The sequence below is a fragment of the Morone saxatilis genome, unplaced genomic scaffold (assembly GCF_004916995.1).
Source record: "Morone saxatilis isolate NCDOM2014 unplaced genomic scaffold, NCSU_SB_2.0 Contig9, whole genome shotgun sequence".
NCBI classification, from domain to species: Eukaryota; Metazoa; Chordata; class Actinopteri; family Moronidae; genus Morone; species Morone saxatilis.
This window is the reverse complement of record NW_023340268.1, coordinates 16,043,960-16,069,994: the sequence shown is the minus strand read 5'-3', so window position 1 is coordinate 16,069,994 and position 26,035 is coordinate 16,043,960. Positions and strand designations below refer to the sequence as shown.

At 40.8% G+C, this 26,035-nt stretch overlaps 1 protein-coding gene across 1 annotated transcript in view; it reads left to right on the top strand.

Moving 5' to 3' along the window:
* csmd2 (CUB and Sushi multiple domains 2) overlaps nt 1–26,035 on the top strand; it is a 208,064-nt gene that overhangs the window by 180,183 nt on the left and 1,846 nt on the right. The window contains 20 exon segments of the mRNA XM_035681968.1: nt 1,012–1,200; nt 2,504–2,689; nt 2,857–3,051; nt 3,367–3,540; nt 3,653–3,826; nt 4,468–4,641; nt 7,787–7,975; nt 8,729–8,902; nt 10,053–10,235; nt 13,297–13,473; nt 15,670–15,849; nt 16,049–16,222; nt 16,432–16,605; nt 18,443–18,516; nt 19,632–19,743; nt 20,043–20,222; nt 21,710–21,775; nt 21,971–22,132; nt 23,629–23,741; nt 24,403–24,490. Of these exon segments, the coding sequence (XP_035537861.1) occupies nt 1,012–1,200; nt 2,504–2,689; nt 2,857–3,051; nt 3,367–3,540; nt 3,653–3,826; nt 4,468–4,641; nt 7,787–7,975; nt 8,729–8,902; nt 10,053–10,235; nt 13,297–13,473; nt 15,670–15,849; nt 16,049–16,222; nt 16,432–16,605; nt 18,443–18,516; nt 19,632–19,743; nt 20,043–20,222; nt 21,710–21,775; nt 21,971–22,132; nt 23,629–23,741; nt 24,403–24,490 (3,138 nt within the window).

Below are 26,035 nucleotides of genomic sequence, written 5' to 3'. Positions count from 1 at the left end.
GTTTTTATCTCTTCAGTGCCACTGTCAGCTCACTTAAAAAGTCTCACACTCTGTCTCATTGGAACAATTTGTGTGACACGGCAACATCTCTTAATGCTGAATACATATTACATCACTGACATGGCTTTACTGTTCAAGTTTTTATACTGTAAGGGAGTTTTATCTGATTGCATGGTGCTAAAAATCTTCCACCGACTTGAAAGAGAGGCCATAGTCAGTGCCACATGTGAGTGGTTTGAGTCAGAATTTGCATTTTTATAGGACTATAAAGTGGTCACAGTGATTAAGTGTAATGGATAATACGTTTTTTTTGTGTCCATGGTCCACTTCCATCCTAATCTCTCCAACAACGAGCACCATTTTCTGTGTCAAATAGCCATGTTCTGTTGCATCACAACAGAGTGTGGCTATTATATTTTCTTAAATGCTTTCACAATGTGTTTTCTTAAATGCTTTCACAGTGACTGTTCTTTTTTTATTCTCCAGCAGGTGTGTTGTAAACCCTGTTATTGTGAGATGTGCAAAATGTAATTTAGGCCTCAGAGTCCTCATTCTTTGGGAACCTTGGACCTGTTGCTGGCAGCATTTGAGATGATAAATGATTACTGCAGCCACCAATTTAGCCAACAAACAAAAACAGATACTTTGTTCCTGTTATTATGTATTCATCACTTTTATGATCCTCCTCTGCTGCCGCTGACAAACTCTTGTTTCGCTTTGTAGAACATTAGTTTCCTTTAATCAATTTCCCTTGCCTCTAGTCTGCAGTCTTCGCCTTAAAGAGATTGCACTGTAGCGTTTGTATTAATACATATCCTCCTTTACCACGCCAGGCGTAGAAGACGGATGCAAAAGAGATCTGGAGCTCTATGCTATTGAAGGCACATTAATCCTTCACCTCCTCAACAACAACTTTCATCTTGCGTCATTATTGGGTTTTTATGCGTGTTGCACTCAATTCTATCACTATGCATATTTATATCTATACCTATTTATTTTATTTTTTCATAGCGACCTACTGCAGCCCTCCAAACAATCCTATAAATGGCACAGTGCACAGTCTGACAGGCACTAAGCTGGGCAGCACCCTGCGTTTCAGCTGTGACCAGGGCTTCCGGCTTATTGGCCAGAGCAGTGCCACATGCACCCGGACTGCACAGGGGATCTACCAGTGGAATGCACCAGTGCCACTTTGCCAAGGTGAGGGCCCAATCAAAGCAGCAGGTCATGTGGAAGAAGGTTGGAAGTTGTTAAGAAAAACATAGATACAGATAGGTAATAGACTATATTGTCTTATTTTTCTTAATTTAAGCGAGACAAATCTGCTTGGTAAAATTAGCTGGGGCTGGATCATTTCACATTGCTTTTGCAAATGAACTTGTACTGTATTTCCTTCAATTAAGTAACATTTCGTCACATTTGGTACATGTCGTATCCTTGTGACTGAGCTCATTCAGCATTTAGTCACACTTTTCAAAAGTGATGAAATTAAACTTAAAACTGCGCAAAGAAAAACAGGATTTTAACACTCACAGCCTAGCCAGCATGCTGAGTCAAAAAAGACATTTTTGTAGCAAATGTGTTTTGTAAGTTCAGTCATTCTGATTTGAGTTGATAGAAAAAACAATCACTGAATCCATTTGCCTTGGATCAAAGTGTGATTTTAGCTGAAAGTGCGCCATCACCAACAGCCCCTTAGCCTTAGGCGTGCTTCAAGGAAGCTCAATTCACCATGCCTCAGAACTGCTTTGATGATAACACTGAATCAGATTAACAACATTTGGTTTACCTGAGCTGAATTGTTTGATAAGTCAGTCTTATGGGTTACAGTCTCAGTTATCTGCTTATCACTGTGCTTTTTTTGTTAGTGAATGAATCAGCAATAGCAATTATCTACTTTTGACTGAGACTGACATTATAAAAGTTTGAAGGTATTGTTATTTGAAATGAAACAAAATGAATAGTATGAATGAAGACATAATTATTGATGCAATATATACCTACTTTAATTTAAAAGTGCTTAAAAAAATGCCACTTTAGATTGAGAAGGCTGGGATGCTGTTGCACTATCTTCATTGATTCCACTTTCATTGAATTCTCAATTTTTTATATTCGTCACAAAAACATGGACTCTAAAAGCCCTACTACCAGAGTCTAGTTTCCAACCAGATTTATTAACAGTATCAGCTGAAGGGAAAACTGAGAGCAGCAGGGCAGCCATTCACTGTCCGATCAAGTCTGCACCAGGTGTAATCTCCACATGAATTTCATGTGCTCTCTCTAGACTCGATTGTTTACCATTGTGCAGATGGCAGCCCGAGCTAATGTTTACTGCACATCAATGCCGGCTCTGGGAGTGTGTTTGTACAGGAAGCCTATTGTGAGCTAGGCGCTCTGAATACAAAGATGGTTATTAGAATATACTTTGCTACCTGTGCTTTCACTCTAACCAACCATATTTTCTTTGCTTTACCTTCCTGTCACATCCCTCTTTCCCTTATAGTCATGTCCTGTGGAATGCCAGTGCCTCCAGTCAATGGCAGTATTGTGGGCCAGGACTTTTCTCTAGGTGCCAGGGCAACATACCAATGTAATCCCGGATTTCGGCTTGCCGGGCCTGTCACCACCTCAGTGATCTGTCAAGAATCTGGGAGGTGGAGCCCCATTGAGGCTCCACCCAGATGTGTTCGTAAGTATTTATCTCACTGTCAGTGTATTTAGTTGCAGTATTATCAAGAGAACAAACTCTTTAACTTGGGCATATATAAAGTTGTAAACACAGTGATACCTACATTAAAACAGCACCAAACTCAAGTAGGTATTTGAACTAACAATGTTTATTGTCTGATCTTCCAGCTGTGACCTGCCCAGACATTGGCCATTCTGCTGTGGAGCATGGGAGATGGAGGCTGATCTATGGAACTCAAAACCAATATGACACTATAATGATGCTCATATGTGACCCAGGATATTACTACAGGGGTCAAAGGGTAATTCGCTGCCAGGCCAACAGCACATGGAACTACCCAGATCCACGGCCAGTGTGCGAGAGTAAGTGTTAACTGCATATGCCATAGTTTTATTTTCCTACAGTTTCTTAAGTTAAGTAATTCCCCCTAAGAAATAGAAAAATCTCTGCCAGAAAAAAGTAATTTGTCAAGCAAGAAAAACAATACCATGTAAATGTATCTTATTCCACTGCGATGTTAAGAAAAAATATAACTAAACAGGCAGAAATCTTCTAACCAAAACAAAATGAAAGAAAACCAAACAAAACCATTTTCAAAACAGAACAAATGAATATTGTTGATTATATTCTGATCATATGGTTCATTCGTAATATATGACATTGTTTTCTCATTTCAGTCATCTCCTGTGGGGACCTTGGGACTCCACCAAATGGTAACAAGATTGGGACACTGACTGTGTACGGAGCCACTGCCATTTTCTCCTGCAACACAGGATATACCTTGGTTGGCTCTCGGGTACGAGAGTGTATGTCCAATGGGCTTTGGAGTGGGACACAGGTCCAGTGTCTAGGTGAGATCTTGCACCCAAAAATGATTATAACTTCATAAAGTCTTTGAACATTCAAAGTCATTCATAACACATATGTCTGACCTTGACTCTTTTCTTCTTTATTCATCTTTAGCTGGCCATTGTGGCACCCCGGAGCCTATAGTAAACGGACAGATCATTGGGGAGAATTATAACTATCGAGGTAGTGTCGTGTATCAGTGTAACCCAGGATTTCGTCTCATCGGGGTGTCAGTGCGAATCTGTGAACAGGATCACCGCTGGTCAGGACGCAGTCCCGTCTGTGTCCGTAAGTGATCACAGAGAACAGTTAGTTATAAGTAAAGCGATAGATCGTATAGTGTTTATCTAAAGACTTCTGTTCTGTTAAGATGAACAGAGTAGGGCTTCAGACTATTAGGAATGCTGGTAAGACAGCTAGCCAACAAAAGAACTCTGAAATCTAAGAACAGTAAAGTTTCCTTTTTTCTCAGATTAATTGAGTTGCTGCTCAGTGATTTGTAATAAGTGCAGACATATATTGCCTAGGGATGCTCTTATCAGGCTAGTTAGGGCCAATAACGACCACCAATTTAGCGTGATTAGACCCAAGCCTTCTGGTACTGATCACCAATTAATTCCTGTCATTGAACATTTTTACCAACGCTGCAGCACAAGCTTCTGCATAAAATACACTGTAAAAAACGATGTTGCCTCATGTGTTTTGCCTTTTCAAAGATGGGGCAATTATTTCAAAATAATACAATGCATTCTACTATAATACTGGTCATTTTAAAAGACTGTTTTAACAGAGGCCAAAATTGGAGACATGCCACCAGGGCCTTTGGCTTTTTAATCAACACTAACTGTTTTGCAGTGTTCAGGTGTTTGATATTAAACCTTCAGTTAAACTGCTCTGCATATGTGTAAACATGATTTTCTTTCTCCCAGCTATAACATGTGGTCATCCTGGCAACCCTACCTTCGGTATGACCCAAGGAACCCAGTTCAACTTAAATGATGTTGTGCGATTTGTCTGCAATACCGGATATGTTCTGCAGGGGGCTGTAAAATCTGCCTGCCAGTCCAACGGGCAGTGGAGCAACGCCCTCCCCAGGTGTAAAAGTAAGTGTCAGGTAGAAGGTAGCTTATCAGATAATGCATCAATGTTTTTTTGGAGAAGTAAGCAGTAAAAAAGCAATTTCAGACAAAGTTGTATTATTGTCATGTGAATGAACAAATTGCTCCCATAAGAAACAGTTTATCAAATAATTTTCTGTGCATATGATCGCAGCACAGCTACATAAGCAATGTAAGCAAAGTCGTAGCATAGCAGTTCTCCTGTTTGTATGTATCATGCTGTGCAATAATTTGAGAGCTAAATAAGCCACTGACATCGTCTTTGTGCATACCAAACGCACAGAGTGCCTGTAGGGTTGTCCTCTTTTTCTCTTTTCATCCATTTGTGTGGGTAGGTATTAAATTACCTATTGTATTGTGCAAGGTCATATCTTCTGTGACCAGAGATGACCCCAATCACAGAGAGAGCGGAGATGAAGCACAGAGACACCCAGAGGGAGGAAGAGTTTAAACGACGCATATTAGGGGAAATTGAAATGAAAAACCAAAGAGAAGCTTGGATTATTTAATTATCACGGTCCCAAACCCATGGTCCATGGAGGTTCCGAATAGTATTTACGTTTGATGTTATTTCCTCTTCCCTTCTACCTCTGATACACCCTAAGGCTCACCTGTCTGTCAGGGAAACAAACTCGGTTAATAACCATGCAAAGACAGCCAAAAACAATCACAGGGTCCTTGAGCTTGTATGAAAGACAGCACCCTTTGGAGACCCGCATCCCGGCTTTTTGCTCAGAATAAGAAGTACCCTGCTCTGCTTTGAATAAGCGAGGCAAGGACTTTTAATTTGGCAGTGTTTTTGCGACAAGCGATGTATCTCGGTACCCACGTCTGTCTCTAAGTCCCCACTAACGGAGGGCTTTGTGACAGGCATAGAAAGGGCGCTTGCAAGGTCAGGCCCTGACTGTGACAAGGCAGTGACAGAAGCAGTGACGGATTGACTTATGAGTTTGTTTTAAATGAGGAGAGAAAGGATTTGGCCTTTTTTAGACATCTATGAAGGGATGAGGAGGTTACACGTCTCCCAGGAATCCTTCTTTAGTTGTTAAAAAAAGAGAAGTGCATTTGGCTGCTGCATGCATAAGCAGGCGAGATTTTCTCCCAGACATACGCCTTAAATTTCTCCGCTCTAGTAGTGACATCATATTAGCATTGGCCTTGTTTCCGTGCAGATGCTGATTCTGAGTTGCATTTTGTATGAGACAGTGTGTGTGTGTGTGTGTGTGTGTGTGCGCGCATGTATAAGCGTTTGTTTTGATGACACATTATCCTCACTGTTGATGTAAAGACGTAAGTAGCTTAGAGGTCCACCTTGATTACAGCATTCGAGACATATTTGTTGAGATGTGTTCTCCTGTCTGCCGTGCACTGCCTCCCCTGAGATGGAAAGTATAAGTTCTGGGATGACATCCGCTTCATCCATCTCACCTTAGCCTTAGCTAAGCCGAACCATCAGCTTTTCCGTCACAGGGAGAGAAAGCAGCGGATAGATATAGAAGGCAGGAAAAGAAAAAGGTGAAGGTGTCGCAGGAGTCAGTCAGACAAAGGTAATGATTTCCACGTTCCTGATTTTAACTACAGGAGTCTGTAGGCTCCATCAATAATGCAGGGAGCAGGAGATCACTGCCGGCCCAGCCAGTCTCCTATCCCTCTCTAATCACCACCAATTTGAGTCAAAGTAACAGAGCCACAACACCGCCTTCTTTGGATGACTCGTGTGTTTATTTGTCTTTCAGCAATAAAAGGCAAGAGACGCAGGACAGAGGAAAAAAACCCATTCTGACACACTACTTACAGGGCTGTTACTTGGCAGGTGGCCAAGAGGAGGAGAGGGTGACCGGGGTCCCCACTTCTGAGCGGAACAGAGATGAATTACCTCAGCCCTTCTTCCCCTCGTACTTTTATTCTTCTTTTCCTTTCATCCTTTTCGCTTCCTCTCTCGCTGCCCACTGGGCCACACACAAAAATTTACCAGGAGGTCAGTCGTTTTAGATGACTGTTGGATCGCCTTTGAGCCTGTGTTGCCCGAGCACATTTTTTTCAAAGCTGAATTTTCAAGCTTGGAATGTCTCGTGCTGTAGCAGCTCCACTGCTTCAAATGCACTTTGTAGTGTTATTATGCGGTAAGTTGTAAATGATGGCACCATGGGTCAGCACTCGACTGGTAGGAATACATTTTAATAGGTATTTTGGGGGTGATTTAGCTGTGCTGGCCAGCTTGGGAGCATAAAAATGAGCGGGCTTTTAGGTACATTAGCATACAATGGGTTCATTTTGGCTGTGGCAAAGGCACACTCATAGAGAGCGACTGGCAAGGCAAACTGGGGCATAATGGCTGCGTGGGCACTCGCAGACAGTGTTTCAGAAGCCATTAGAGCTTTGGCATCATTGTACACATCTAGTTATGGTTCACAGTATAGACTAGACAGCAACTGTTACTCAGTGTACTCTGACTTTGTTGAGGCAGTGTAAGGTTTTGTCTTGTATCTGAGACACTCAAGATGAATTGGTGCTGGTAGCAATCGTAGCCTGACATTCTGTCATGAATTTTAATATATTCTGCACCATCAGGGTCTCTTCCTCTCTAGCTCTGTACAGCACCCCCCTCGCTGTCCTTCGCTCCTCACTCATCCCTCATTCTCCCCTTCCCTAACTCTCTCCATCTGGTGCTAAACTGACATGGTGCCTCTTCTCCTGTGAGCTCCCCATCCATCACCATCTCTGCACCATGGCGGCCAGCAGGAGACTGGCTCTAATGAAGCAAATGTTTATTTCCGGAGTGTGCCTCCTACTTCATTTGGATTGGGGTGGATGGATGGATGGATGCTGGATGGGTGGAAGTAGTAGATGAGGAAGGGAATGGACAGAGGGCATAAAAGCAGGAGAAAAAACTTGCCTATAAAATGGGCATGTTCCCTGTGTGTGTGAGGGAGTCATATATCTATATCAAAATAGATGGTATATTATTGTAATAAGATAAAACAACTCCATGTAACATTTTACATATAATCATCACAGATTTCCAGGATAATAATATAATACATTAAATTGAGCCTCAAATGCTTATTCAAGATGTCTTCTTCTCTCTGGCTCCTTTACTCTCCTCCCCCCTCTGCGTCACTTTCTCCAGTTGTGAACTGTACAGAACCAGGCCATGTAGAGAACAGCATCAGGCAGGTTCTGCCCAGTGGGCCGCATCGCTACAGCTTCCAGACCGCTGTATCCTACCGCTGCAACCCAGGCTACTACCTGCTGGGCACCAGCTCCATCTCCTGTCAGGGGGATGGTACCTGGGATCGCTCCCTGCCCAAGTGCCTGTGTGAGTACCTCAGGGGTTGGTTGTGCTGCAGCATGAATTATTTTTGTATATACTGAAAAAGAGGACAGTTTAAACTGATTTCCATAAAGCAGAAATCTGATTTTGACCTCCTATTTTAGCTTTTATATTAAGCATAATTTTTGTGGCATATCATTATAACCAAACAGCATTAGTCCTTAGTGGCTTATTTTTACAATAAATCGATCTATTTGTTATATGAAAAGTCAGAAAATAATGGAAAATACACAGTATCCCTGAATCTTCAAATAACTTTTTTTTTTTCAACCAAAAGTCCAGATACTGTAAAACAATTAAAGTGGAAAATTGCCAGGAGCAGGAAAAAGCAAAAGTTTAGCATTTTCCTTACAAACTGACTTAAATGATTCATTTTTATAAAACAAAAAAATTTTAAACCACTAATCAATTAACTAACCAACCTATTTGAACCCTACTGGGTTTACCTCCACTCAGAGTAAGAAATCTTGCATTTGTAATGAAAACAGGCTCAGTGTGATAAAGTTATGAAGCATTCTGATGGAATTAAGTCTCTTAACTGGTTTGTCTGATACTGTGAAATGTAGTGCTAACAAACACAAATCTAATGTCCCCCAACATTTTTACACTCTATAGTTTTCCTAATACAAGGCAATATAATGAATATGTGGTGCATTTATTAGTTCCTCATCATGGGCTTTAAAGCAGTTTACTTGTTCATTGGTCTCTTTCTTTCATCTCTCTGCTCTGATTGGACAGTGGTGCTGTGTGACCGCCCCAGCATGCCTCCCTACGCCCAGATCTCAGGCGACCGCCGGACAGTAGGCTCAGTCATCCGCTACAGCTGCATCGGCCAGCGTACCATCATTGGCAACACAACGCGAATGTGCCAGCTGGACGGCCAGTGGAGCGGCTCGCCTCCACACTGCTCCGGTATGGAAAACTACACCCAGATTGACTGTAGGATGGTTCGAAAGGATAAAACTGAAAATAACCTCATTTTGTAAAAGCTTTCTGTCTTGATGTTCAATATAAGCTTAAATGAAAAGATTGGAATCAACACATTTGATCTTTAATATTTTAAAGCTTGTGCTGGTGCTGTTCTCATCCTCTGTCAGGCTTCTTGCTTGTAATACTTGATTAATTCAGATGTAATATCAACACCCGGTCACACCGATGCCCTCATAATGCCAGACCAACAAATAAAGAGTTTCGGTGGCAGCTGTTAGCAGGTAATGAGTGAAGTAGGTGGACCAAAAATGGAGTTCAAGGGCAAAGAGAGTGTCCTCCATAAAACTCCTTTAATCTGCTCATATCAGAGTAAGGGACGCCCACACCTCAGCTGGGTTATGAAGCACTATAAAGACATCAGCCCCCATACTCTCTCTCCCCTTACGATTTGCTTCACAACGTCTAGTATACCTAATACATGAGAAAGGCGATAGGGGTGTCTACTAATGCAAATGTGTGAAGGCACAAATACAGGCACATTCACAAAGATGTGACACAAACATACATAGCGCACACAGACCCACGACAATAAATAGCACGCTGACAGTTTGATGTCACAATTCATGACATTCATATATATCTCCGGGGATTGCTAGTGCTCTCTCATTGGGCAATAAACACAACCCTTTTTATAAAGATTTGCCGACTTTCTTAGCTATACACTGTTAAAGTGAGGTTGACCAGTGCCTTGTAAAATGTGGAAGGGAGCAGCACTTAATGCTTTGTGATTGTTTTAAAATGGAGGACGCGGGACTATAGAGCAAGGTGCAAAATATATGTCGGGTCAGTGAAATGAAAAATGACATCGTATTGCAAATTTTCTGCATGTTGAACAAATATATATAATGAAACTTAATGTGTTTGTGAAGCTAGTCAGTCTGCAGGGAGGAAGGGGAATATTATTTTCCTGTTCGATGGCAGTTGGGTGAGGAGGGGTCTGTGTTCCTGTTCTAATCTAATTATTATTGTGTTTTCATATGAAAACATCCCTCATGTGGCTAATACATTTCTAATGTGTGTTGTCCACATGAGTGATAGTCTCATTGTCAACATTATGTTTTATCTTTTCCAGGCGAGTCTGCCGGGCTGTGTGGAGATCCAGGCGTTCCTGTGCATGGTATCCGTCTGGGAGAAGAATTTACAGTGGGCAGTGTTGTACGCTTTAGCTGTGAGCCTGGTTATATGCTGAAGGGTTCACCAGATAGAAGTTGCCTGGCCAATGGGACCTGGATCGGCACCCAGCCTGAGTGTCATGGTAAGGAATATATACAGTGTTTTCTTTTTTTGTTATTTTTCTTTTTATAGCTGTCTACTCTGGCAAACATGGACTGGTAGAAGGGGATGGTGGATCCCATTTATACAGCAAAATCACACTGCTCAGTAAGTTTTTGCCAATGTACTAGGAAGGAGACTCTGGCTAACTGTCAGACTTTGGTTTCCAGAGGATAAATATGGCTTTCAGCCTCATCTCCTCATCCCTTCACCCTCACACAGATACTGGAGGGTTTATGGTCGTTCTGCCTCAAATCTGTATGTGTTTCGTGTACTTGGTCAATACAACCATGTCCTGTGGCGGTAGCTGTGCAAATATAAGGTAAACTGAAAACGTTGCTCCTATCTATTCGGCCCTTTCATCTGGTCCGGCCATGTATGCATACTGTACTTGGTTGTAAGTATGTACACAGTGAGCATTATTAGCGATTCTGTTTATGATTTCTTAAAGGTTCCTGCCCCAAGTGAAGAAGTGTATGACTATTTGGGTCTGTTGAGGTGAGGGTAAGATGAGATCAATGGCAGGATCTGTGTGGCATCTACCAATTTGTGGTGAAGAGGGAGCTGAGCTCTAAAGAGAAGCTCAGTTTAGCAGTCAATTTAGGTTTTATCTCTCACTTGTGACTGTGAGCTTTGGATAGTGACCAACGAATAAAACCCTTTAAGGACAGGGTGAGCAACTTGGATATCAAGAAAGAGCTTGGAGTAGTAGTTGGAACAACTGCTGTTATATGTTGAAAGCAGCCAGTTGAGTTAATCAGGATGCTTCCCCCATATACTGTGGAAGTATTCTGGACACGTCCAACTGTAGACCCTTGAGCAGACCAAGAAGACTATGGATAGATTACATATCCCATCTGGTTCCTTAAGAGGAGCTGGAAAAAAATCATGTGTGGGCTATTGATTAAATTGCCACCACTACAGACTAAACCTGGATAACTGGTGGATGGTTTGATTGGTTTGACTTCTTAGGAGCAGTAATGAATGAACAATATCTGACCATCTAGTAACATGCAAAGCAGGCCAGCTGGAGAGCTGTGATTGTGTGGTAATTGAAGTTGAACTTAATATTCAGTGAACTTCTCATGCACTTTAGACATTTCTTCTTTCTTTCCTAAGCAGTTTGTTTAATTAGTCCAGCTGAATTAGTTTTAGAAACCTTTTTATCCATAGATTTTTATTTTAATTTCAGGGGTAATGGACAACCATCATTTCCCACAAATTGGAGTTAATTGTGGCCTTAGTGAATATTTCAAAATTTTACTAATGGGTGTTTATATTTCATCATCTCTACCTTTTGATATCTTTTCAGAGCTAGATGATCTCAACAAATGCCGCCACTGAATTGCACTTTCCTTCACTCAGATTGTGGCTAATACTGTAGTTATAGACATTTAGTGTGTAATTAACTTCTGCATTCGCAAATTGAATGAAAGATACAATCGCAAATTTGCATGTGTTTTGTGTGTTTGCAAAAACATAGAACAGTGATTGAACAAGAGAGAATGGGGGACATAACAGAGAATGTTTTCTCTATTGATATAACACCATGAGGCTTTTAATTTTTGTCTTTGTGCAACATGGCATCCATTCTGCTGCCAACACCTGAAAAGCAGATGTGTAGTTTGTGCGTGTCCGATCGATCCAGGCCCTACACTCTCTATTCTTATTGCTGAGACAGGACAAATAATGAAAAGAACTAAGTGCAGTTCTTCTTTTCTACTGTCAAACTAGAAACAGTATATACCGTTTTTTTGTTCGTTTGTTTGTTTCTGTGTGTGTTTCAACCTACATTTTTGGGTAGCCAGCAGGCCAGGGGGTTTCAGTCATCTACCAGAAACACTAAAATAATAAAACCTCCATAAACTCGCATTGCAGTTTTCCACCTTCAAGTTGGCAAGTTCTATCTGCAGTTATATGTTGTTTTTTTTCCCCTGCTCTCTTCTTACTGTCTGTGAACACACATCTCTTCTTCCCCCGTTCTTTTATGCAGTGTGGTATTTCCAAAAGCTTCATCCTGTCTCCCAGGCTGTTTTCACTTGTACTCTTAACAAACCCCTACACATACATACACACACACACCTACACACACACACACACACACACCACACATCAAACACACAGGCAACCCCCTCTCCACACACTACCACCACCTCTCTCCTTTGCTTCACTCTGTCTTATTCCCTCTCTGCTGTGTGGTATGCTCACTAGCCGAGGTTGCCCACCTGTTCTCGGTTGGCACGGACTTCAAGGGCCAGGCCACATCTGGTCATTACGGGAGGGCGCAGCCCATGGGGCTCTGAGGGCCTGGGGCAAGCTGGAGACAGTAATGAACAGAAACATCGCTGGCGGTCGGACAGGAACCAAGGGACTTTCTAAGCAAAGGATGTGTCCATCAAAGTTACTTATGAAGTAGGACGCAGGGGAAGATGATGAGGGTGGTGGTTAAAGAACAGAGGGAAAGGGAAAACAAACTGAGTGAGGAACGCATATCAGACACATGAAGGAGTATAAAAGAAATGTTGTAGAAAACCAACCTATGTTTTGTGTAATTTACATAATAAGTCTTATTAGAATACATATAAAGAACAGGATAGTCAGTGAGTCAATAAGGTCTTTTAAGAAAACAAAATGGTTCCCAGAAAATGCAAAAGATTTTTAATGGCTGTTGATTGCCTTCTAGTGAACACTGAAGTCATGCATTTTTTGCTACTACATTAAGGTGTACAAAAGTATAATTATAAGTTTTAGGCATTTAGGTTGGTAGGTGGATATGTTGACCACAGATAAGTGAATGGAAAAAGGAGTGGAATGAGAAGTAGCTAAGGGTGTGGAAAATGACACTCTGTTGTTCAAAGTCTGCAATGGTAGTGCACCAACATTCTTTCTCCCCAACCCATACCACACAAACATAACGAACTTTAACGTTATGTGTCTTAAACTTTAACGGACACGCTTTCTCCTCTGGTGGCTCAGGATATAGTCTCTAATTGAATATTATCTAACCCTTCCTACTCCCCTCTCTTTTTCTGTTCTGTTTTCAGTGATCTCCTGTGGGAATCCTGGAACTCCACGGAATGCCCAAATCCTGATTCATGATGGCCTAACGTTTTCTAGATCCATCACTTACGCTTGCAGGGAGGGCTACTATTCTACTGGCCTGCTTACCAGACACTGCACTGTTAACGGGACCTGGACCGGCAACATGCCAGAGTGCTCTGGTAAATAACAGCTCTCACAAAACAATGTGAATCTATGTATTTCTTATCTTTGTGTCCATATTTAAATGGAAATTCATGCTCCAGCTGAGAATGCTATTATGTTTCCTCTTATTAGCAACATTTCTTAGTTGTCTACCTGTTAGCCTGTTATTTTAATTTGTACTTGAAAAGTAGTTTACACTTGAATAGTTCTGACATATCCTGATGTTGTAGATGTAGGAAATACAGGTTAAATAGGTAATATAAAAAAAGATATTTTATGTTATGCAAGAAATGCAGGAAAACATGGAAGCCATGCTAATCACAATCTCGAAACTATCAACGACTATCATCTTAACAACGATTTATCCTCTGAGGACAACAGTTAGTGTCTTGGAGCTTCTGTTTTATTCCAGATATCTGGGTCAAGACTTTCTCTTCCGTCCACCGGTCATCGTTAACAGTCCGATTAGCAACTTGATAGAGTGGAGTTGAGAGAGAAGACAACATTTTGACTAATCTCCATAAACTTTCTGCATATAAAAAAAAAAGAAGTTTATTTTTCTCTCGACATGGACTGTTTACCTGCATGCAACTAAAGCCTGCTCAAACATAATTGGTCAATACTACTCAGACTACAAACAGACCAAAAATGGAAACCAGAATGCTTCCGATACCAAAATCTTGTCCCTGGCCTACAGATTCTGCATTCATATGCAAATATCTGTTTATAGAGATTATGCTAATCGCTTGTAATGGCAGTTTTTTTTTTTTTTGTGATGAAAGACTCATGGATCCCTGGCTCAGTAGGGGGAAATTGGTTCGAGGCATGGTCCACTCCTGACTGACGTCCTTTTATCATCATGCCTCACAAAAGACACACAGCTGCTGTACAGAGCTAAGAGACCCTGGCAAATAGAGGTCACTGAGAGAACCAGTTTCTTCTGAATGGAGAGGATAAACCCTAAGCAGCACCATTATAGAGTTCAGAACTCTGTAATCCATAGGAGTGAAAGGCTACATGTTGACCCACTTTAGATGAACAACTTTAGTGAGCAAAGGACATGTGAATAATATTGATCTTAGAAAAATGGTATGCTAAAAAGGGATTTACTTGAAAGAAGTGGCTACTAGAATTGGCAGCGTTCTTCTCTGCATCTTAACATACTGTAACTGAAATGTACACACAATTACACATTTTATTTAGCAACTACAGTATCACGAACCAAAGCATTTTGCCAGTGACAGTCTAAGAATATTGTTATGCAAGAGGAGAAATGATCTCATTGTATCTCAGCCCTGTAGGTATTGTTACAGGGTACACAGTCCTAGATAGACATTGTGGCTCCAGGCGGCACACTCTTACCAGCCCAGAGGGAAAATGTAAGTGCTTGCTCAGTCAAGGGGAGACACTACACCTCCAAGAGGCCCAGTTTCCTCACCCTATTGGGAATTTTGGTTATATGCATTTAATAATGCCTTTTTGTCCCAAGGCAACTGAGCCCAAGTTGTCCTTCCGTGCCCTGGATTTTCTGCCTTAAACATTTACAGCAGAGCCGAGCCATCATGCTACTGAGTCACACAGTGGAATTCTCACTGTTGTTACTCAATCACACTGTTTTCCCCGCAGGGTGTCAAAGTATAATCAAGAAGAAATGTGGTTCATTTTGGAGCTTTAGGGAGTTATTGTACAAGATTTATCACAAGATTTAGTCTCTCAGTACCCTTAGAGCTGTAAACTGTGAAAATTAAAGTAAAGGGACAATTCTTTCAGATAAAGCATGAATGTGTAGTGTGTAGTGGTTGTTCATAAATGAATGAGGTGCTAATTATCTGTGAATACACTAATGATGTTGCTTTTTAGATTGTTAAGTTTTGTTTGTGAGGTGAACTGTTTGGGTCAAGTGCATATAACGGTTCATAAATTCCGCGGCTCCAACTGGTGTGCAGTTTTAGTTTGTTTACTTTCTTGTATTTCATCCTAAGTGTGTAATATTGATTTTCTGTTATACCAAGTACAATTGAATATAAAACAGATTAAGTCATCAAATAATATGGCTCATGATGAGGTAGCAAACTTTTTTTTATTTCCTTAACCCAAACAAGCAACCTTTTCATCTCTCTCCTTGTGTTCCACGACATCTGTCTTCATTGTCGAATTGTATTACCCATTTTCATTTGTTCTTTAATTATTATTACTTATTATTATTTTTGCAGTAATCAACTGTGGTGACCCTGGGGTGCCAGCCAATGGGGTGAGGTTGGGCAATGATTTCACCTACAATCACACAGTCAGTTTTCAATGTTCTCCTGGTTTCACCATGGATGCTGACCGGGCCTCAACTCTCATCTGCACCAAGGACCGCACCTGGAATGGCACCAAACCACTTTGTAAAGGTAAAGTTGTGTAGCGTGACTTAAATGACATTTCAGTAATGAGATAAATCTAGACAATGGCATAGGCTAACTGAGGAAAGGAAGGAGTGATTATAGAGGGCTACTATTACAGATAATGATGTAATGGAATGAATCAAATCATCAAAAACCAATATGCAGAATCCATGAAGTCCTGCATTACCTCTTTGTCTCCTTGCAGCAATCGTATGCGGTCCACCACCTACCATCCCTAATGGACAGGTTGTCGGTACAGACTTCACCTGGGGCTCTAGCATCAGCTACTCATGCAACCAAGGTTACCAGCTGTCCCTGCCTACTGTGTTAACATGCCAGGGCAATGGCAACTGGAGTGGAGAGAAACCCCAGTGCTTCCGTAAGTGGCACCACGCTGGAATGCCCAATCATATTACACGTCACTGATATCTTTCTGACATTTCTTTCACCTATGTATAATGTGTATGTTCCTTGTGTGACATTTGAGCCCCCTTGGAAAATATTGAGATAAAACCCAATATGGTTAGTCGGTCAGCTAAAACACACCTCTGCTGTTTCTCTTTCCTCCCTCCTGCTTCATTTTTGCAGCTGTGTTCTGTGGAGACCCAGGGATGCCAGCCCAGGGGAGGAGAGAGGACCGAGGATTCACCTATTTGTCCTCTGTCTCCTTCTCCTGCTACCCTCCCCTAGTCCTGGTGGGCTCTACCAGGAGATATTGTCAGTATGATGGCACCTGGAGTGGCACACAACCCTCGTGCATAGGTAAGCTACAGTATAGGTAAGCTACAGTATAGTTAAGATACTGAATATGTTAGATTACAGTGCTTGATGTAATTATCAAAACAATGACAAACAGGTGGAGTATGGAGGTTTTAGGCAACAGTGTGCATGACCTGTGTTCCTGTTTGCTAACCTGAGCACAAAACATTGAGTGCTATACTTACTTTCATATAATGCTGTAACACTGGTATCAGTGGGAGAGAAGCCTCCCATTGGCTGGCTTGCTTTTTCCCCCTCATGTTCTGCCTTGTAGTCCTGATTGCCTTTTGCAATCAAGAAATAATGCATGCAGAAACCATTCGATGCAGCTAACAAGCTGTATTGATTCTGTTTTTCCATTTTGATCGCTGAATTAATTAAAACAACCCAGAATATTTATATCACCTATTTCAGACTAACTGTGAATTCAGTCAAATCTTTCTTAACCGTGTAGACATAATGTCTGTCTGAGAAACTGTAGGTCTGTCAATGCAAGACTGCACCGGGGGCCTGTTTTACCAAATTTACAACACACAAGCTGCAATTTACAACATGCGATCACTTCCTCTCCTGTTAATTGACACATTTCACTCATCAAAGCAAACACTGCCCTTGTGGCCCATGCATGAGCATTCAAGACCCCTTTAGGACAAATTCATCAAGCATTTGTGAAGCGTGATGCTGCCATCATTTGCGACCTGCATGTAAGCATTCTTGCAAAACCCTTTTGTGAAATTAGTCCCAGTAACAAAATTCAGACTTTGGTTTTGACCTAGTGTCATCAGTAATATTGTTCCCTGCTGTGATAAACATTCCTTAATAAACTTGCTTGTATAAATGTGGATGCTGCTGTTAGGTGCACTCAAGGAAATCACAGTGTGGTCTCAAACAAATTGCAAATAAATCAATTGTTCCTGCCCTAAGGGTCTGTTGTGATGCTATAAAATATGCACACATGCCAACAAATGACCCAATAACAAAAACATTAATTCATTATAGCCAAAGGTCAGTAGTAACTCCACTTCCCTTGTATCATTTATTAGCCACTTTTGACAACATTCACTGTTGAAAAGCCATAGTGCCTGACATGTGGGAAGGGTTAAACTGAGATTAAGTGAGATTTAATCAATTAAAGTATTGTAATAGTAGTGTATGTTGCTACCACTGATTTTGCTTTACATAATCTCCTCTCACTTGCTCTGAATTCATTGGAACGACTGGCCTCTTCTTGACTGACTTCTTGTTCAGCACCTAGATTTGATGATAATTTCACAGAAATTTCGCACTAAACTCAAAAGAGAAATTGTACTGGCATACAGCCCTAGGAACTAGTATATAATTATAATGGTAAATCTGTGCAGTTTTGTAATGAAAAGAATTGCAGCTGAATGAAGCTTCCTAGCTCGTCCTATTCATTGAAAGCTGCTAAGACAAAATTAGATCAGAGTAACTTTTAAGAATAACTGCATGCAACATGTAAAATTAACTAATTAATTTAATATATATATATATATATAGTTTGGAGTGAAATTATGTAATGAATTAACAGGGTGTGTGGACTGAGAGAGTTTGTCATTGTGGTATTAGTTGCTCTGAGCAGAGGTTCAGATCACTAATAAAAGACTTTGTAGGATTTGTGTATGTGAGTGTATACAGTTATCTATGAACTTGCTCCTTCAGTCCTTATTTCACACCAGATCTGTGAAAATGTAATTTCCCCATACAGTGTCTCTAAGGTGATATATCTATTTGTCATGGGTGACATGTAGTATTAATGGAACCTGCTTTAACATGAGAGTAGTTATCACAGAATTTGTGTGTGTGTGTTTGTGTATTTCAGATCCCAGTCACACTACCTGTGGAGATCCTGGCACTCCTCTCTTTGGAAATCAGAACAACAGCCAAGGCTACCAGGTATCAATATATGGCCATACAGGAAATTTAATTCATGTATTGAACAGAAATAGGTTTTCAACCTTGTGCTATTACTCATGTAGTAGCACTACCTGGAATTAAATTATTACTGTACCTTACATTTTACCGGAATGTGGACTGCAAGGTTGAGGGAATGACTACCTGATTGTTGGTCTAATGAGAACGCACAGCACCACTCAGCCCAGGACCATTGTTCTCTTCTTACCATAAAGCATGTTTATGAAACAGGGTTTTCAGGGCGTCTCCCAACAGTATGCAAATAAATCCGGTGCTTCTCAATTCGAGGACAGCAAACTCCCATGGGAATCAAAAGGACTGGAGCACACTGACAACCGAGATAATGACAGTAAAGTAATGTAATGTTGAAGGTCCTCTCTCAAAAAAGATCAATTTCATGATGGCCAAGATAACTGTATTAGACTTGTCACCTACGCCGAATGACCAAACCTTCATCAAATATACATAACAATAGTGTTATATCATCCTTAGCCCAACTTCGTCAATCACAAATTACTGTTTCAAATCCATGTTTAGAAAAAACAAATTCAGTTTTCACCCCCACAGAATATTACATTATATCCCACCATTTTCATTAAAGATGATTATTCATGATTTAATAAATTCTGTCAGAAATATTGTGCACGTGCAGTAATCTAGTCTCACCTGGAAATGGTAGCAAAGTTTATGCTTACTGGTCAGAAGTATTCCAACTACTAATTCTTTACATAATAAAAACATGACACAGTCAATGAACATCAGCATTTCTTATTTTTCTAGAGCTGCAACAATTAATTAAATGTGTATAAAATGTCAAAAAAGAAAAAAAGAAAATCCTTTCATTTGAGAAGCTGGAACCAAACAATGCTTTCACTCTTTTTTTGTTTGTTTTTTGCTTTAAAACGTACTGAAACGAGTTAATAAATGAATGCTAATTTTAAACAAATAATAATAAACCTTTTTGGACGACCAAGCCCAAAATAAAGGTGATTTTAAGAATTGGATTAATTTTATGGTTAAGTATTCTGTGTACTGTGCAATATGTATACTTATTGTCCCGTCTACATCCTCACATCCTCATGTCAATCCTCTTACAGATCAGCAGCACTGTGTTCTTCAGCTGTAGAAAGGGATACTTACTGCAGGGCTCCATTTCTCGCACTTGTCTGCCCAACCTCACTTGGAGTGGTTTTCAGCCTGAGTGCATCGGTAAGTACACAGGTCTGCTCATATTGCAAAAACATATGTATAGTTAAGTGGAAAACCTAACCTTGAGCAAACGTTTGCATTACTTTAAAATCGGATATCCCATATACATTTCCTTGACCCCGCATCTCCACCTTGCCTCTCTTTTTCACTGTTTCTCTTCCACCATATTTTTTTTCTTTCTTATCTGTTGCTCCTCTGATCCCTCTCCTGGCACATCTCCTCATCCCCACTTTAACCTGTTTCTCTAAAATCCTACTCTTTTCTTCTATGGTCTCTTTAATCCTTCTCTCTTTCTCCAGCCCACCACTGCAGCCAGCCAGAGCTGCCGGCCCAGTCTGATGTGAGAGCCATTGAACTGCCATCCCTTGGCTACACGCTGATCTATACATGTCAGCCTGGCTTCTACTTGGCCGGAGGGTCAGAGCACAGGACCTGCCGGTCCGATGGGAGCTGGACAGGGAAACCACCTCTCTGTGCAGGTATGAACATGGTTACATTATGTCTAATCAGAATCAGAAATACTTTAATAATCCCAGGGGGAAATTATTTCTATTTATATATAAGGGAACATAGAAAAATACTTGATATTATATATGCAAAGACATGGGCACACATGCACCATTTTTTTTTTGCTGCTGCTAAATTTCTACAATATTACTTGCGTAACACAAACACATGCATATTGGCACAAACACACACACTGATACATTTTCCCAAACCTCAAAAGATTACAAATGTGTGCACATGGCCACCCACTTTCCTAGAGAAGCATACTGATGTGTTAACCACTGAAAACACTTCACCTCCATATTTATAATGTGCACTTTCCATTAGCAGCCTTTACTGAAACCACTGGGGGCTGTACTGGTGCGAGATTCAGTGGAGACTCAGGTTGGGAAATTGGGGATTCAGTTAATGTAGATGAATAGCTCTGTTAACACTTGCTTATTCTCAGACACATGCCAGGGTAGGATGGACCATCTATCGCCCAATTACACTGCATGGAATTACACACACACACACAGGCTTTGAAACATTAACAAGGGTGCAAAACCTGATTAGGCCAATGCATCCCATTGATTAGGTTAGCTGAAGTACCTCTTATAAATGGTGAGGCAGTGTTAACAAGGTCTAGCAGACAAATAGACTGCCATTAAGACACCCCAAAGCATTGGCCTAAATACATATAGGAAAGAAATGGACTCATCGACACACAATTATCTAGGGTAGACGAATGCTAATGGGTTAAAGAGAAACACGTACTAGAGGGTGATGTCCTTCTGATGGATTCAATGCCAAGCCATTGCTAAATTATAGAGGGTGATGGGTATTTTTAAGGCCATGCCATTAAGAGTGAAGGAAAGAAAGAGAACTGGCCTTAGCACATACAGGATATTAACAACGCCTGTGGGCTCAGTGATGGAAGGGCAGCTCAAAAGACTGGCAGCTAATAAAATAGAAGGCTGTAGGAGTGTGTGTGCATGTGTGTTTGTTTGTGTCTGTATACAGTTATCCGAGGTGATGTTTGTGCTCATAAACTACCATCAATATACCTGTCTTTGTTTGCAGTCGCGTGTTAAGCCCTCCTCGCTCTGTTTGTCCGTGTGGGTGTGTGTTTACTACTGCGGTGTAGTCCTGAGGCCCGTGTGAGCAGTAAGGCATTATTAAAGTGCTTCGCTTGAAGCAGCGAAACTATGTCTCTGACTTAGCCGTAGACCCACAGGGGACAACAGGGCCGCTATTTGATGCATGAGTCAAGTCCTGTCGCAGGCAGCCCTCACTTTGGCCACCTCAGGGGTTGTTAGTCATGGAGCTAGACAGGAAGTGCTGATGGTGACATCCTCCTAATGCAATTACCTTAGAGCGTTTGTGTTTAAAGAGAAAATCGGATCTTTAATTTTCACTTTCAGAGGAAGTGTGCCTGTTTACAGGATAAACATGTCATTTTTCTTTTCTTTTTTTTCAGCTGATAATCGCCCGAGTGGGAAGAGCCCAGTGGGGACAGTGCAGGAGCCACCCTCCAAATTACCAGGTAATGCATGTTCTTTTATACTTTAAGATGCTTTAAGTGAGATTTTCTTTAAATATTTTTTGAATTTGGTTTCTCCTCTATATGTGATTGTCACTCTCCTCAGCTTAAAGGCAACCAGTGAAGTCACCTGGCATGATTTTAAACAAAAACATATTTTTCTTTGCCTCCTCTCTCTTCACCCTTTACCTCTTTCAGTCCCTGGTGGTGTGTTCGCTAAGAACTCTCTGTGGAGGGGATCCTATGAGTACCTGGGGAAGAAGCAGCCGGCTATGCTCAGCATCACTGCCTTTGAGCCATTTAGCAACCGGGTTAACGGAACACTCATCGACCACAGCGGAGTGGAACTCAAACTGGCCGGTGGGTACACCAGAAACAGAAGTCACAGTCAAGACCTCACACATACACACACACTCACCCTGTATGACCATATTGTCATATCAGAGACCCCTCCACCCCCCCACCCACACTCAAATACTCCTGTGTTGGGTTTTATCCAAACAAATAAATTGTCAGATAAATTGAGTTGAGTACAAGGAGCAAGAAATTAGTGTGGTCCCTGCATGGTGTAGATCATTGCTGCTGTTACTGAACAGCAGACATTTTATTTTTTTCCCTGTGGCATAATTACTGTGCAGCTGCGGTCATTAAGACACAAATTTGCATCAGTAACGGCTTGGACACTTCACTCCTCTGTACCTGGATGCATCTTCATCACAGTGTAGTAAAAATTGGTTTCTTCATGCTCTCAATTGCCACACTCTCTGCTGAAAGTAATGTTGCTGTGTTTGCAAAATATACAAATTACATGGCTTTATTGTTCAATCATTAATTAATCAGTACGAATCTTTACACCAAACTTCCACAAAACAATATAGTAGTATACTATAGTATAGTATAGTATAGTATAGTATAGTATAGTATAATAGTCTCAGATAAACAATCTGGCCTTTTTTGCTAGCCGTACTGTTGCACTGGGTGACATGTTGCTCCATTCCCTGATGCATATAGTATTACATGTGATATAGATGATGGTACGGTATTATTTTGAGTTGATTACACATGGTGCAACGAATCCACAGCTAGAAATTGCCTCAAAGTACAGTGATCGGCTGATTTTTAAAGACGGACCATGATATTGTTGGTTTCGGTCTTTTAATGGGTTTTGTCGACAGTAACAAACATGTTGTAGATTATATCCTTTCATTATGTGTTCACACCTGTAGTTTGCCTTCCTCTGACATGGACTAATACAGCAAGAAAACACTGATTATTTTACATTTTAGTCATTGCAACCAGCCATGCTTTATCACAAATGGAACTGGAGTTATAAATAAGTGAAATTAAATACATTTATTAGACACTGTTGGTGTCTTGGCATCATGTATCATCCTTTCATTTCCCCTTGTGCACTCACAAAGAAAAATTAAAGAGTTGCAATCAAACTCTTCATTTTATTTTCCATGATAGTCTAAGCAGTGCTACTAAAAAAGCAAACTTAAAGAAGCCACATTGTGAAATGCAGTGTTTGCTCACAGATTTGTGTGTTATGTACGATTACGAACTAATAAATGAACATGATCTAGATGTTCATAGTTTGTGCTGTAATTTCAATGCTTATATTGCTGCTAAAGTTATACTTATATTTGAACTTCAGTCAAGACTGTAGTAAGACTTTCTGCCATAGATAACAAAGAAGAGCTGCTACACAGAGGAAAGCGTCAACACAACAATGCCACGATCAAAGGATGAATCAGATTTAGCTTTTGAATTCCTTGTGTATAAGTGTCACATATATACATAACATAATCCTTTTCAGATTGTCTAAGTGTGGCTGTAAACCCTTTTTCTTGTAGGCACATATAAGAGGGAGGAGGCTCAGCTGCTGCTACAGGTCCACCAGATCAGAGGCCCTGTGGAGATCTTTGTCAACAAGTTCAAAATAGACAACTGGGCACTAGACGGACATGTAAGTGCAACTCCGGGGTCAGGTTCAATACCTGCACCTCTCTTTGTATCTGCAGAGGTGTTGCATCACATTCACACTCACACTCACAAACACGCACAGCTTTATTGTGAAATATGCACAAGCACACATACACACTAACCTTGTCACTCTAGGGAGATGGAGGGCCCACCAAGAGTTTTCTCTTTAATTAAAATGTCAGTTAAATCATTGCCTGGTAATCAGGACTCTGCAGACCCCCCTCCACTCCTCTCTCCCATATTATCCCCCAACCCTAGGCACCTCAAATGCATGCACACACACACACACACACACACACACTCTCTCTCTCACACTTTCTCACACTCTAGATATAATTAAAAAAGCAGGTCACAGTATATGTGTGGTTTCACGTGCCTCACAGCACACAAGTGTTTACGCACAAGCATGTTGTGCAAAGTGTAACATACTTGTATGTGTGGGGCACAGTTGAGTGTGTTTATGTTTGTGCTATTGAGCAAAAAACGTCATATTAAATGTCAGCTGTAACAGTGCCTCTCAGCTCCTTTGACATGATATTTCATTTTCTGCGTGCACCTGCTGCTGACACTTTAATGATGCGCTCCTTTGTAAAGCCTGGATGTGACACATAAAGTGTCTGTCTTCCATTCCTCTCCCTCCCTAGGTGTCCTACATCTCCGCATCCAACTCCTTTGTGTACCAGGGATTTGTCAGAGGAAAAGGCTTTGGCCAATTTGGTCTCCAGAGACTGGGTGAGTGAGCTGACCACTTGGTTATAAAAGTCACTGTGACCAAGCCAGCCCCCTGGGAACTGTGTGTGTCTTTCTATAACAGAAATCTTTCACTTAAAATATGTGTTGTGTCCTTAAGCTTAGCAGCAAGTGCTTTCGCAGTATGCAATTTGCTGTGTTGGATTAAGTATTATTTACTTTTACAAATGTGAAAACACTTTGGGAGAATTTGCCTGTGAATCCAGCATAAAGAGGCAAACACAGTTCACAAACATGATTAATTGTTAGAAAATGACATCCACACACACACACACTACACTTACACACAAAGCAGCTGAACCAAATCTTTCCTTCAGGAGTTTGTGGGTAGTGTTTTGATACAGTAAATATCACCCATTCTTTGCTGCGTGTCATTCTTTGGTTCCTTCAGCAACTTCGGTTATGCAGCTAGCCATATATTCTGCTTCATGTTTGTGACCTAGAAATCTCAGCCATATGATCCTCTTTGCTGTGATTTCTGTATACAGCAAATCTGTACGTCCTGACTCCATGGATCTAAATGGGTGCTGCAGTCGAGCAGTTATGTGTGTGTGAGATATTTTTTCCCCTCTGTGGTTTGATCGAGCTCCAACTGCATACACTCCCCACTCATCTGTGTGAACTAAATTAGGCACGCATAGAAGAGAAATATAGAATATCTAAGTTGCTATCTTTGTTGAGGTAATTTTTTTGGGTCAATGTTAAAAAGATGCAGGAATTTTCCACTTCAGTATTGATGAAAGGGTGGGTAATTTGCTATTCTTCTTAGAAGAGTTTACGAGAGTGATTTTTACCAGTTCACAACAGTAGTTTACTACTGCCACCCACTGTTACAATCCAGTTAAAAAGACCCATGGTATGTTTGAATAAAGACCTATTAATTATGTAAAACATTAGCTGCAAATCAGCATAAACTGCCATGTTTTGCAGAAAGATAAAGAAAGGTTTTGGATGTTAAACATCATTTCTTATCCATCTTCATTATCAATTTTAAATTTTTCTATGAAACCACTAAATTTGGACTTAATCTCTCTTCTGAGTGGACACACACGATTGTGGATCTAATACACATTAAATTGAATATTCACGCATTTGTTCTCGCAGTCCTAAATCCGCCATCAGTGGTGGTTTATTAAAAAATGCCTTGACAGTCTTAGCCAGGTTGGGGATGCTATATATGAAAGGAAAAACTGTCGTGAAGCCGAAATGCATTCAGATGTTTTATTCCCTATTCCATATGTGACAAAGATCTTATATGTAATCCAGTTAAGCAGATATTAAAAAGCATTTTAGCATTATTATAAAGTAAAGCCCAGATCGCAGTTGATTCCATACTGGCTGCAGGACAAACTGAAGAACAGAAGGTTAGGTACAAAACCAGATCAGATATGAGCAGAAATTGGAAAATGATCAATTTGGAATTGGTGTGTAATGCAGATTAAGTATGTGTATGCCAACGCAGAAAGTGGATGTGAAAATCGTTCTAATGAGAGAGTGAGAGAGGTCCTTGAACAGCAGGTGCAGAAC